Here is a 14,859-nt window from a genome sequence, read left to right on the forward strand (position 1 = left end):
AGACCTGCCGATGAGGTGGTTCAGGCCAGGCCCTCAGCCGTTCAGTCAAGTGCTGTGTCTGCTTTCTTTAGACCATGGTCTTAGAGTTGGTATCCTTTTTAATAGCATCGGGCCGACAATGAAAATGGGGGGGGTGGATTGTAGTGGTACGAGGCGTCACCATCGTACCCAACTCAGCTGCTGCCCTATTTGGCTTGTCTGCCAATCACCAGGCAGGCTGAAGGGATAAAAGTAGGCCATGTCCCTCCCCCTGTCCTCTCGCTTCCAGCCGCTTCCTGCCGCTTCGGGCCCTTCCGTTTCCAGGGCATTGTTTACTGCTCCCCTCAGGGCACAGGTAGGCACAACTTAGCGTGCTTTGCGTGCACATTCGTCAACATTGCATCTCGCTAACACTTTAATTATACTCTCTGACAGGTCCGGCATCTCCACTATGACCAAGGCGATACCATTTAGTTATTTATAGCTGCTGATCAGCCATAGGTGAGTTATGAGAGCTCTCCGTTGCTGCTACTGCGGCTGTCTCTCGTCGACTCGCTTTTTGCTATTGACCCTGTTTCTCGCTGCGTGCGTGTGTGTGAGAATCAACAAAGGTGTGATGTAGGTTTGTTTATTTCTTATTAGTTTGGGTTGTTTATTCTTTTGTTTAGGTATTGTTAATTTTTGGTTTATTGTAAATATAAAATCTTCAGTTGGGAGTAAAGACCTTATTTTGAGCCCTCCCTTATTTGTATTTAATTTGAGTAATTATGGTTTACTGAGTTGGTATTTCTGGCCAGAGTCAACACTATTCTTCAGTTCCTTAAATTGATCAGTTCTTAATTTGCTTTGTTTATTTATGGGATTTGGTTTGGTTGTTTGTGAGCCCTTTTAACAAGTGTTTTATCTCCCCCTAGATTGGAAGGCCGACGGTGGTGGTGGTGGTCCCCCCTGGGTGGTGGCGATCCCTTACGTGTGTGTGTGTGTGATTTCCCCATTTAAGATTTCCTTTATGCATGTCACGTTTTGCTGTGTGAGTGGGATGTTCTCCTTTCCTTTTGGATGTCACCCCCCCTGTTGACCCCTCCTCCAGCCGGTAAGCCTTAGTCCATAAATCCTCCTTATTTTGTTTCTTTGTGCCAAACCTTGTGTTCATTTTAACTCATAAAATATTGTATGTAATCATTGAACTCCATCTCCTGCCCTCCCTGAGTTAACGAACCTGAGTGTCCTTTTGTAAAGGTGATCATTGACCTTTAGTACGGGTCCTTGGGCCCTAACCCAAGGTGGCATTGTTGGTATTTAAAAAGAAAGATCCTCTGATCCAAAACTTAAACTAACTTAATAGTGCTTGTGCCGCCACAAACGCATCAAGGAAAGAAGTACTTGCAGGAATCTCGTATTGATCAGTACTTTCTAAGAAGTCAAGTCAGTCCAGTGAAGTCCATTGACTGGATTCAACCCATAGTTTGCAGCACATCAGCCCCCCTGTATCTAAGGGAAGTTAACTCAAGCACAGATGCAGTTGCAGAAGAGGGTATAGAGCTGTGATGGCCAAACCAGCAACCACACACTGAAACTCTGTAACATGGTGGTAGTCTTTCTTTGTTTGCTTAGTTTAAGCTTATTTTTGCACATACACACAAACATCACAGATAAATAACTGGCCACATAGATTTTGCTCTCATAAAACAAACTTTGTTTCTATCTTTTTTTGTGAGAATGAATCCAGTTTTCTTTGAGTTACCAGTTCCTGGGGGGGTTGATGCTGAAGTCATTTGGCCAGCCATCAAAAGGAGGTCCAGCTGCAGCAGACCACCTTAAATGGCCTTAATCACCAATTGGACTGCACAATGTTCTTCGTAATCATGGGGAGGGACATTGTTTCCTTATTTAGATTTTTAGTTGTTAATCTTTGTCTACTGTTTTATATTTATGTTTAATTATATTTCCCTAGTTAATATTATATGGCCTATACTAGTGCGTTTTGTGGTTGCTATAGTTTGTTTTTAAAATTAGTACATCACAGTCTATCACCCTTTAGTGTTTCAGTGGCTTGATCAGCCACTATATGTTTCCCCTGTGTGTCAGTTTCAGGGGAGTTCTTGTGCTGTTAACATGTCTTCATCTGTTATCAAAGGTTAGTTTGTTAGCTGTCCTTTGTGATTGGCAAATTAGGAAGTCTATTTCTTTACATTTTTGTTACTAAAACCAAAACAAAAATAAAATAAAAAAACGTTTTCAAGGAAACTACCTGTGGCTCTCTGGTCTGCCTGCTCGGTCCCTGACAAGAGCCCACTCAGCCAGGGAAATCAACAACGGAGAAGAAACATTTACAAACCAAACCAAAGGTAAACTGGCCTGGAGCTTCAGAAAAAGCAAAATGGGAGGTCATCAGTGCAGGCCTATGTGGTATCCTTAAAAAAGATAAAGGGCACAGTTGTGATACAGCTTGAGAGGATGGGTATCATCATCTACAAATACAGAATGCAAATATTGGGGTGACACAGAGAAAACTGATAACACCAACAATGGAAATCATGGAATGGAGCTGGAATTACAATGCTTCGTACAACAGGGGATGCAGCTTAAATGCAGTAAAAGAAAGCCTCACGGACTTCCAGCGGTGCCATGTTTATGTAGGACGCAAAGGTTTGAGCTCTGCTGATTAACCAACTTACCAAACCGATATTTGAACAAAACTCAGCAAAAACATGTCTAACGACACTACAAAGACTATATAGGGTCTGGGAAATCCAATTAAAAGAAAGAAAATACTTAGCCAACTCAAAGCTTTACAATGTTCAGCCGAAATGTTACAAGAGACACATCTCTCTGAGGCAGAACACCTGAAATTAAAGAGGGACTGGGTGGAACAAATATACAGTGCATCTCATGGAGGAGGGAGGAAAAGGGGGGTTGCTATTCTATTTAGAAGGAATGTTTTTTTTAATTGCGAAAAAATATTAAAAGACAAGGAAGGCAGATATATTATGGTGATGGGTACGATTGGGGAAAATAGATTTACATTTTTGAACCTGTATGCACCAAATGAGGATTGCCCCATTTTTTTTAAGTAGCCTCCAAACTGGCAGATGAAGGGAAGGGAATCATAGTGGTTGGGGGGGACTATAATTGTGTACTAAATTTAAGTATGGACCGACTACTGTTCTGGGAATGATGGAGGGATTGGGCCTGATTGATATATGGCGATATCATCATCCCAGAGATAGAGACTATACATATACAGTAGGTCCCAAGTTCATGGAAATTATTCCAGATTAGACATGTTTCTTGTTTCAAAGGCTGATGTGCACAGAGTAACAGAGTGTAAGATAGAACCCATAACTTTGTCAGATCATGGTCCCATTAAGATGAAAATAAATCAAGGTCAAGAAAAACAATTCAGATACTGGAGACTTAATGTCTCAATATTGAATGACCCCTTAATCCAACAGGAATTACGTGATAAAATAAAATAATATATTGATATAAATGGTAACGGAGAGGTTACCCCATCTATTTTATAGGATGGTGCCAAAGCTGTTGTGAGGGGACATATTATTCCAATTACATCGAGAATAAAAAAAACAAAGGGAAGCCAGGAGACTTGAATTGGAGACTGAAATTATCAGGTTAGAAAAAGAACACAAAGTTTCAAGGAAAAAGAATACATTAGAATTATTAAAACAGGAGACAAAAATTTGATGATTTACTCACATATAAAGCAGAGCGAATGCTTAGATTTGTGAAAATAAAATATTATGAAATGGGGAATAAAGCAAGTAGGAGACTGGAACATCATATTGGCATCAAAGGAACCGCCTTAAGCTGGTTTAAGTCCTATTTTTTAGATCAATCCCAGTTTGTTCATGTCAATGATGAATCCTCCGTACATACCAAAGTTTGTCACGGAGTCCCACAAGGATCTGTGTTAGGATCACTTCTATTCAGTTTATATGATTCCTTTAGGGAACATTATTAGGAATCACTCCATTAATTTTCATTTTTATGCTGATGACACCCAATTACACTTATTGATCAAGCCTGATGAAACCAATCAGTTAATTAAACTTCAAGAATGTCTTAAGGATATAAAAAGTTGGATGACCTACAATTTTCTGATGCTAAATTCAGACAAGACTGAAGTTCTTGTAATTGGACCCAAAAACCTCAGAAACTCTCTTTCTAGAGATTTAGTTACTTTAGACGGGATCACCCTCGCCTCCAGCTCCACCGTTAAGAATCTCAGAGTTGTTTTTGATCAGGATCTGTCTTTTAATGTCCATATAAAACAAATTTCAAAGACTGCTTTCTTCCACTTACGTAACATCGCCAAAATTAGACGCATTGTATCTCAAGCAGATGCAGAAAAACTAGTCCACGCATTTGTTACTTCACAGCTGGACTGTCGCAACTCTTTGTTATCAGGTTGCTCCAATAAGTCTCTTAGGACTTTGCAGCTAATTCAGAATGCTGCTGCACGTGTTCTAACAGGAACCAAGATCAGAGATCACATCTCTCCCATTTTGGCTTCTTTACATTGGCTGCCGGTTAAATCCAGAATAGAATTTAAAATTATCCTCCTTACATACAAAGCTCTTCATGGGCAAGCACCATCATATCTTAAAGAGCTCATAGTACCCTACTACCCCTCCAGAACACTACGCTCTCAGAATGCTGGGTTCCTTGTGGTTCCCATAGTCTCCAAAAGTAGATTGGGAGCCAGAGCTTTCAGTTATCAAGCTCCTCTTCTGTGGAACAAACTACCATTTTGGGTTCCGGAGGCAGACACGGTCAACACTTTTAAGAGTAGACTTAAGACTTTCCTTTATGATAGAGCTTACAGTTAGGGCTGGCTCAGATCAGCCCTTAGTTATGCTGCTATAGGATAAGACTGCCGGGGGACACCCCCTCCCTCTCTCTCTCTATTATCATCCCCATCTCTAAACATACATGTCTCATTAATGCATGTTACTAACTAAACTTCTTCCCTGGAGTTTCTGTGCTCTCTCGTCCAGCAGGTTCTCATGGATCATGGCTGCTCCCTGTATTGGATCGTGGTTCCCACTACTGCCATGGCCCTGCCTGACATCCACTCTTGTTATTACTATTAGTCATAATTCCATGACATTAATATTAACTTGTTTATTATTGTAGCATTGTTACATATTACCACCACTGCTACTGTAATCATTGTTTTTCATTGTAATTGTACAATATGTTTCTGTTGCCTTGTTCTGTACACGTGACATCCATTGCACGTCTGTCCGTCCTGGGAGAGGAATCCCTCCTCTGTGGCTCTCCCTGAGGTTCCACCTTCTTTTCCCTGTTGAAAGGGTTTTTTGTGGGCAAGTTTTTCCTCACTCGAACCGAGGGTCTAAGGACAGAGGGTGTCACTACCTGTACAGATTGTAAAGCCCTCTGAGGCAAAATGTGTTTTGTGAATTTGGGCTATACAAATAAAATTTGATTTGATTTGATTTAGGTTATTGGCTTTCCAGTTACGGAAAGCTCACCCCGACACAAATAGAATTACCTCCCAACCAAAAGAAGTAGCAGAGGCGTTGCTGCATACTATAAAAAATTATATGAAGGTCAAGAATTGATAGTGAAGGAGGAGAAAATAACAAAACTCTTGGAATCGATCCAATTGAATAGATTATCACAGGATGACACTGAGATGTTGTCTTCTCCCATAACAGTGCAGGAAATAACAGATAGTATTAGTAAATTAAAGAACAGTAAATCCCTGGGTGTCGATGGATACTCCGGGGAATATTATAAAGTTTTTGTTCACGAACAAACCCCAATTCTATGTCGAGTATATAATTATGCACTGGATGAAAGAGACCCCCCAAAAACCTCGACAGAGGCAATTATCACAGTTATACACAAAGATGGAAAATACCCCACTCACTGTATGGCTTATCGGCCGATAAGTCTGCTATTTCAGGATTTAAAAATCCTGACCTCTATCTTGGCAAATTGAATACAGAGACACATCCTGAAATTAGTTAACTAATTCAAGCGGGGTTCATAACTGGGCGGCAGGGCACTAATAATGTCAGATGAGCTCTAAATCTACAATCTAATGTTTCTTAGCTTAGATGCTGAGAAGGCATTTGATAGACTGGACTGGTCATTTTTGGAGCAAACAATGGCTCATATGGGCTTTAACAAAACCTTTTTGAGTTGGATTAAAGTGTTTTATATGAGTCCGAGGTCAAGAGTTAGAGTTAATGGCCAATGTTCTGACTTCTTTGATCTGGGAAGGGGGAAAAGGCAGGGGGACGCTCTTTCGCCAGCCCTGTTCGCGCTTAGTATTGAGCCCCTTGCGGAATTGATTAGAAGTAACCCCTGTATACAAGGAATAAGAGATGAGAGTGGAGAACAACATAAAATAGCCCTATATGCGGACAACGTATTATTGTTTATTAAAAATCCCGTTCAATCAGTCCCGGCTCTTCTACAAAATCTTAATGAATATGGTTTAGTATCCGGTTATAAAGTTAATCCTAGTAAATCAGAAGCAATGATGGTGTCTGGGACATGGCCTAGTCAGCTTGATGATATAGTATCCTTCCGCAGATCTAAACAGGGTTTCAGATATTTAGGGATCATACTCACTCCCCAGGTAACAGCTATACCAGAAGAATTATAAAAAAATATTTGGGACATTTAGAAATGAATTGGCAAGATGGGATGTGCTACCATTATCCCTTATGGGTAGAGTAGAAGCTGTTAAAATGAATCTACTTCCCAGAATTTTGTTTTTGTTTCAGTCTCTCCCAATCGGGATCCCAACATCAGCCTTCAATATGCTGGACAAGCTCATATCTAAATTCATTTGGCAAAATAAGAGACCAAGAGTGAGACTTAAAACGTTCACTCTTGGGAAGGACAGAGGTGGACTCAGCCTCCCTAATTTAAAATACTATTTCTGGGCAGCACAACTAAAAGCAGTGGTAGCTTGGATTAACAATGACTTAGAATCGGGATGGGTAAACATAGAGCAGAGCTCAGTGCCAGCAATACCTTTATCCACGTTAGTGTTTCTAAACAAGCAGTCCAAGAAGAAATTTGAAATAAAAAATGTATGGGTAAAACACACCGTGAAAGTATGCTCGGCAGTCCAGAAGAAAATTAGAGGATCAGTTGCCCTCTCAAGGGCTATGCAGATTAATGAAAATCTAGATTTCCCCCCCTCAACAACAGATATCACTTTTAAGAGGTGGGCAGGCAGAAACCTGAGGGTTATTGACCAGTTGCTTTGTGACACCGATATACAGCCATTCTCCCATCTACAAGACAAATTCCTTTTACCCCAAAGTGATATGCTCCGGTATTTTCAGATAAGAAATTACATTACAAACCATTCAGATTGGAATATAATCAAAAATGCCCCAACGAACATGAAAATGTACTTTATTAATATAACTAAACATCAATTACCCAGTAAAAAGCATGTTTCCCATATATACAGAAATCTGTTACTGGATACATCAGATAACACTTTGTATATTAAAAAAAAATGGGAGCTGGAGTTAAATATTATAATTGAGGATGGGGAGTGGGAAACAATGTGCATTGGATGTCATAAAGGTATCAATAGTAACATGTGGAAGGATTTTGATTGGAAGATGAAGACTAGGTCTCTAAATATGCAGATAATCCAGCGGCAATATACTGCAGGAGACGATGTGGAGTGGTTGGCGACCACTCACACATATTTTGGGATTGCCCAATGATGCTTCCTTTTTGGAAGGGGGTAAAGAGCGAGATAGATAAAGTTTGGGGAATTAATATACTATTCACCCAAAGTCAGTTTCTTTTCAATCTAACTCCTGAAGGCATGTACACAAGAGACCAAGAGCACTTGTTACATATATTCTTGATGACTGCTAGGAAAATGGTGACAATAAAATGGTTGAATCCACAGCCACCTACAGTGGCACAGTGAAAACAGAAGCTGAGGGAGGTGTATGGAATGGCGGCTTTAACTGCTCAATTACAATTAAGGTCTGATGTTTTTGTGAGGAGGTGGCTACCTATTGCAGGATACCTCTCTAACTGAGGGGAATCCTGTGGTACGATGGAATCTCATTACTGTCCATTTATGTATTTATTTATTATTTTTCACTATTCAGTATTATTCAACTTTCTGGGCCCCAAGGTTTTTTTTTTCTTTTTTCTTTTTCTTTTTCTTCTTGTCTTTAGCGCTGTCATATATAATTTGTGATGTTGTCAAGGAATGTTTGGGTTTCTCTTCAATAAAAATAAAGTTAAAAAAAAAAGAAAAAAGAAAGCCTCACAAGGCAGAGGGGGGTATTAAACATATATCAGGAATACATCAAAGCCAACTGACAACCTTGAGGCGAGCAGAATGCCTAAGAACAGCTCAGAAAAGAAAATGACAAGCAATAACTTGTTTCTTTAAACACCCTTCAAGTTTGTGATATCTCTCTTTACCACAAAGAAGGGTGAACCCTGAGGACCTAGAAGCAGGACTTAGTGGAGCACCTGGAAAAAACACACTGATCCAAAGAGAAATGATCCGATAGCAATTTGATCAGATACCCACCCATTGAGCAGCCAAAACACCAAATGGATGTGAGCCCTCCAAAATGAAGGGAAGTGGAGAACACAGTGAGGGGGGCAAGAGCATCATCAGCCCCAGGCTTGAACTGTGTCCTGTAGTGTTGTCACGGTACCAACATTTTGGTATCGGTAAGGGACCCAACATGTATTTCGATAATTTTCTGTACTTTTCCAAATAAAAAAAGAACATAAAAAATGTCATTATTGACTTTATTTTAATAGAAAATCTTAGAACTTTAACATTATGCATGAGTAAAAAAATAAAATACTACAAAGACGGGATTACATTTTTTCCAGAGCTACTTTTGTGGAGAGTGAAGGGGGCTGGCGTTGCTTGCTTTTAGCACTGACTGTGGCTTTTTTTTCATGGGTATATAAGTTATTACCTGTCATTCTCTGAACTCCTTGTGCAGGTCTGGGTGCTTGTTCTACAAGTGTTTTGTCAAGTTGGAAGTGTTTCCACCTTTGGCCACACATGTTTTGTAACACCGTTTGCACAGTGGTGCATCGGTATTAATGGCTTCACCATGCTTGTTTGTTTTCAAGCCGAAGTAATTCCACGTAGCACTTCGCGCACCTGGTTTATCTACGAGTTGCGGCGTGGTGATGGTTGCAGCAGCTGCCAGTCTCAGTCTGCTCCTGTCTCTCTCTCTCTTTCTCTCCTTTATCTCTCTCTGTCGCCAGTTTGCTGCTCCGCGCTGCTCGCGCATCAGTAGCCCGGTACCAATTTAGTACCGGTAAACTGTACAACCCTAGTGTCCTGTATAGGGTATATAAGAATGCTCCTGATGTTCTATGCTTCTTGTGGCATGGGTGAAGCAAATGAGAGGTTGACATCTTTGGCGGAAATAGCTAATGATGAAAGTCTATAAAAGTAGCAAGAGACATGTCATTAAGTCAGAAAACCTATATCCCTACTGGCTGTTCCCCTCAGTGTCTACCGATTTCTACTTTCTGGAAAAAGTGCAAGGACAAAAAGATTGTGGCAATATAGCTTTATATAGCTCTATATAGTTTTTATAGAAGGTGGATTGCATACATTATACAAAACATTTGTTCCAGTATATACAGATGGATCCAGAGACAAAATTACATGAGGAACAGGTTATGGTTTCAGTATACCAGACTTCAAAGTTTCAGTGAACAGGAGAACCTCGGATCATTTTTCAGTTTACACAGTGGAGATGGTGCTGATTGTGGCAGCATTACAGTGGGTAGAAGAGTTACAAATCAGGAAGGTTGTTTTATGTACAGATTTGTCAGCATAGTAGTGAATCTGAAGCAAAAACATTAATCAAGGAACATGCATAGGGAGAGACCTATACGCAGTACAGCAGGTGCAAGTGAGCACAGAGAGGAAAGCAAAAAGGAAACAAGGCTGAGGATAGGACATACTAGACACAATAATACACTGCAATTAATAAAAAGACTGCCAAACAGAGGAGTCAGTGAAGCATGTAATTCTTTTTACTGTCACTGTTTTTTGCAAATTTAGGTGCCTTTGAGTACCTTTTAAAAGCGCTATACAAATACAGTTTATCCTTATTATTATTATATTGAATTGTAAACTGTTGGATTAAAGCCACATTATCTGCCTTGGGAGATGTCAGCCACCATCATTGTTACTTTTTACACTCCACTGCCTGTAGTTTCAACCGTGTTAACATCTCTAAGGCACTTACAAACCTCTCCCACTACGTGACCTGCACGACTAGGCGGACACCCTAACCCGAACTTCATTATAAAGAATGCTGTCAACTCCAAATGTTTTTCTCAGCTGTGCGAGCACATGGACTCAGATCATGTCCAGCTGCAGTGAGGTGAGATGGCTCTTGAGAGGACTGTTTCAACTGAGAAAACATCCCCACTCGCCATTCACAACTACACACCTGTGTGAATCAGGACTCTCCACTGTGGCTGCCACCAAGACTGAGAGCAACCCTGGGGGCAACCACCCAGAGTGTACCTTCAAGTATCTGAGAGGCAAGCTCAATTGTCTCATTTACATGAAAAGTAAGTACTAAATCACTATATATAAATAAATAAATAGCATTATACAGCTCTCCTGTTCTAGAGGGAGCAAAGGAGGGTTAAAGACTGCCACAGGATCGAGGGGAGGCTGCAGCAGAACAATCCCAGAGGTCCAGAGGAAAAACTTGTATATAGTATTTCTATTTTTAAGTCTATTTTATTCTTACCATTGCACCGCAACTTTCTTGTGCTGTTGTATCAATTCTGAATTTCCTCTTCAAAGTCTTCAATAATGGTACATCTTATCTTATTCACCCATTTACACACACATTCGTAAAGCGCTTATATACGCAGTGTTTTTACTATCACCTACCATTCATACACTTTCCAAACACAGCTGTCAGGGGCAATTTGGGGCAGCTGCTCGCCCGCACCAGCCATCCAATTCCAGCCCCTCACAGAAGGAACCTCCCTACGGCCACTCTCCGGCGCCAGGTAGTGACGCTGCGCACATCTCTGCAAAGAGTGTTGGGGCACTGTTTCAGGTCATCTCCCGATTAGGGATCCAGAAAGAGATCCTGACCAAGGCACCTCATTCATGTCACGAACACTAAGGGAACTGTATGGATTACTGTACCACCCAAAGACTGATGGTCTTGTCGAGCGGCTGAATAAGACTTTTAAATCAATTTTCCGTAAGTTCATTCACGAAGACGGACATAATTGGGATAAATGGCTTGACCCTCTATTTTTTGCAGTGCGGGAGGTGCCCCAGGCCTCCATGGGATTTTTCGACTTTGAACTACCATTAGGCAGATAACCAAGGGGCATACTGGATTGACTGGTAGGAAGGTCCAAGCCCTAGTAAGAATGTAACGCTGTATGTCCTGGACCTGCAAGCAAAACTCCACACACTTGGACAGTTATCAAGTGAGAATTTGCTCCAAGCCCAGGCACGTCAACAGTGCCTGTACAACAAAGGAGCCAGGCTGAGACACCAGGAGAAAAAGTATTTGTATTGCTCCCCACTTCTAGTTCTAAATGACTCGCCAAGTGGCCACGTCGCCAGTGTCACACAGCAAGTGGGGGATGTTGATTATGAGTTTGTGTGGTCTGACAGGGGTGGAGCCACACAAATATTCCACCTCCTAAAAGCATTGGGAGAGGCAGAGCCCATTTCTCTGGCGACACTGGTGAGTGAAAGAGATGAGTTGGGGCCTGAGATACCAAATTCCATCAATACGGCCTCACTCCCTTGTGATGACCATCTCTCCCCTGCCCAGAGAGCGCCATGCTGCAGCAGCATTTTTCTGATGTGTTCTCCCCCTTGCCAGAACACACAAAACTTATACATCACGTTGAGACTTCCCCCGGGGTGACTGTACATTCATGACCCTGTTTGGACCTAGTATTTGTGAAACATAGTTGGCCTACATGACCACATGTCTCCTTTGTTCTGAAGACAAAGGAGAGCTTCCAGAACTCAGTCTCCCAGGGTGCTTCATCTTCACACATAGGTGTTAAAACTCCTCCTGGACACAACTCTCAACCACTATTGGTCGCATTGTGCCCCATGACTCATGAGGTCACGAGGCCAATAAAAGCTGAGCTTCCCCTCTCTATCTCTTTCCTACTGACCTCTCCCAGAAGAGTAGGTACCGCTCCCTGCAAGCTCTCCAACTTCAAACAGGCCTGCCTGGAGCAGACTGCTAAAACCTTCCAAAAGGCAGCGACACGAGAGCCTGCCTAAGAACTTCAGCACAAGCCATTGGCCACAACACAAGGTCTGACCAGTAGATACACAACAGGAGCAAACAAACCAACAAGACCACTCATCTGAACTTCAAAAAGGACCTTTCCCTTTTTCATGGATGTGTAACACCACTGGGCTTTGTAATTACACTTGGCTAAGCAAAGGACTGTTATATTCTATTTCATGTGATGTTTATATGTTTGACTTGTGTTGTTTTGATATTTGGAAACATGTTATTTGAAAACTAATGTTAGTTCTGTTATGCTGTTCACTTTCTTTGCATGCATCTAACTACTTTCTCTAACTTGGCACCAACACCTCACACACTCATCTCCACAAACTTAACACATACATGTGATCTCAGCCACATGGTCCCACCACTCCAGGGGGCCTTTTGTCTTCATAGTGGCCAGCCACCATTTTGAATCTCACTCACTCACTCTCTCACACACACACAAATACTAGTACACCTTTAGTTAGTTTGTGTTTACACTTTTATTAGTTTCATAATAAATGTTTTTGTTAATACACATGTTGTCTATATTAATTTTGCATAAGTGTGAATTTTGCCAACCTCTACACTGTCAAGAACTCCATATCCTTCAACTTTGCTAGCTATTGATGTGGTCATTTTGGTTATAGTTATTAATTTAATTATTAATCAGAGTTACAAATTGGTATTCAGTAATTTCACTTAATCATTAAATTGCCTATCTTTTCCCTTCCTTTGAAGGGTGGTGCCCCGAGGTAACTTTAATACATTAAAGTTATTATTTAAAACTAATATTTTTTATTATTCAATATTTTTCTGATTGAGATGTATTGAATGCCCTAAAGCATACCATTTAATGGTGCCATGCTTAAGGTAGGATAATCGCAACAACCCTATCGTCTTCCTGAACACAAATGAAAAGTCGTTGACAAAAGAATTGACAGCTATGCTCGAGATGGGGGTAATAGAAGAGTCCAACAGTGCATCTTGTAGCCCCACCATTATTGTAGCCAAGAAGGATGGATCTATATGGTTCTCTGTGGACTAATGCAAGGTGGAAGATGTTTCACGGTTTGACACATATCCAATGCCCCGGGCGATGAGCTCCTGGATCTGCAATACATTTTATGTTTTTTTATCTCACTGGACTTGACCAAAGGCTATTGGCAGATTTCTCCATGTCTCCAGAGTCTAAGGAGAAAACGTCCTTCTCCTCTTCCATTCGGGTTGTTTGGGGCCATGCCACTTTTCAGTGCCTCATGGATGAATATTCTGCTGCCTACCTGGACGACGTCATTATCCACAGTGACATCTGGGCAGGTGGACGCAGAGCTGTAGTCACTGAGGAAGGCTGGGCTCACGGCCAACCCGAAGAAGTGTGCAGTTGGATGGAGGGAGGTACAGTATCTGGGGTACCACTTGGGTGGCAGGCAGGTGGACATAACTGCAGCAATCGCAGCCTGCCCGCAGCTCAAGTCCAAATAAGAGGTGAGGCAGTTGTTGGGGCTGGCAGGTTACTACAGGTGGTTCATCACTTTGTTCACTGACCTGACCAGCCCATTGACCGATCTGACCTAAAAAGGTGCCTCAGATCTGGTCCAGTGGTCAGAGCAGTGCCAGCAGGCATTTGAGCGGGTTAAACAGGTCAGAGACCTTTATCTTGCAGACTGACGCGTTGAACAGGAGGCTGGGGGCTTTGTCCCAGCAGGTAAGGGGAGTCACCCACCTAGTACTGTACATAGGAGTGCCCTGCAATCCGGTGGGCGGTCGACACTCTTCGTTATTACCTCCTGAGACACACATTCACCCTCTGTTAGGACCATGCTCTGCTCTATTGGCTCCACCACATGAAAGATACCAATGCACAGATCAATCGTTATGTTTGGACTTACAATCTATAGGCAAACAGGAGCTCAGAAGGTGAGATGACGGCTGAAAAGAAGACCAGTGCCTGTGTATGTGTGTCTGTGTGTCTGTGAAGACATATAGACAAACTTAAGAGCTGTACCTGGCAATCCTGTGTGTCACTGATGAGGGACCCACGGTGATCAGAGGCCTCTGTTACAAAGGCACATGCAGCACTATTTTGCAGCTAAAAATTGTATTAGTAGGCACACTATTAAATGCAGAATTACATTATAATTCATATTATAATTGTTCCAATATTTTTTCGAGGAGCAACATAATTCAGCTTACTTGACCTTTCACCTTACAAGAGACACATACAAGCTCATAGCTCACACGTGCTCTAACAGACAATTAATGATGAATGAATCTTCAAACATAACCTCAAGCAGGAAGGCTGTCTATCTATTTCTGCAGTTGAGAGACAACAATGACAGCAGTGAAACAACACAGCAATGCTGCTGCCCTGAAAACAAAAACCACAGACTAGAAGAGACTTATGGACCCCATACAGTTGAGAACTGCTGAGGGATGAATCCCAGTAGATTTTACTCTACAGGTAACCCCATCAGGTCCAGCTTACATCTAGGACATGGTTAAACCTTACACCCCAGCCCGTCCACTCCCTGCATTGGCCAATTGGCTTGCTGCTCCCTCAATG

General features: G+C 41.7%; 1 protein-coding gene across 5 annotated transcripts in view; it reads right to left on the reverse strand.

Annotated features, from left to right (window-relative positions):
- Positions 1-14,859, reverse strand: part of cep85l (centrosomal protein 85, like) — a 57,443-nt gene that overhangs the window by 25,702 nt on the left and 16,882 nt on the right. Inside the window, exons 11-12 of one of the 5 annotated variants that reach the window (XM_069515023.1) lie at positions 14,186-14,266; positions 8,134-14,083 (exon numbers count right to left, since the gene is read on the reverse strand). The exons of 3 other annotated variants lie outside the window; for them this stretch is intronic. In XM_069515023.1, coding sequence (XP_069371124.1) covers positions 14,207-14,266 — 60 coding nt within the window. In that variant the 3' untranslated portion in view covers positions 8,134-14,083; positions 14,186-14,206. Of the gene's footprint in view, positions 1-8,133; positions 14,267-14,859 lie in introns of those variants that run through there. One more of the 5 variants, XM_069515022.1, reaches the window with a different exon arrangement.

Source organism: Paralichthys olivaceus, chromosome 19 (genome assembly GCF_024713975.1).
Source record: "Paralichthys olivaceus isolate ysfri-2021 chromosome 19, ASM2471397v2, whole genome shotgun sequence".
Lineage (NCBI taxonomy): Eukaryota > Metazoa > Chordata > Actinopteri > Pleuronectiformes > Paralichthyidae > Paralichthys > Paralichthys olivaceus.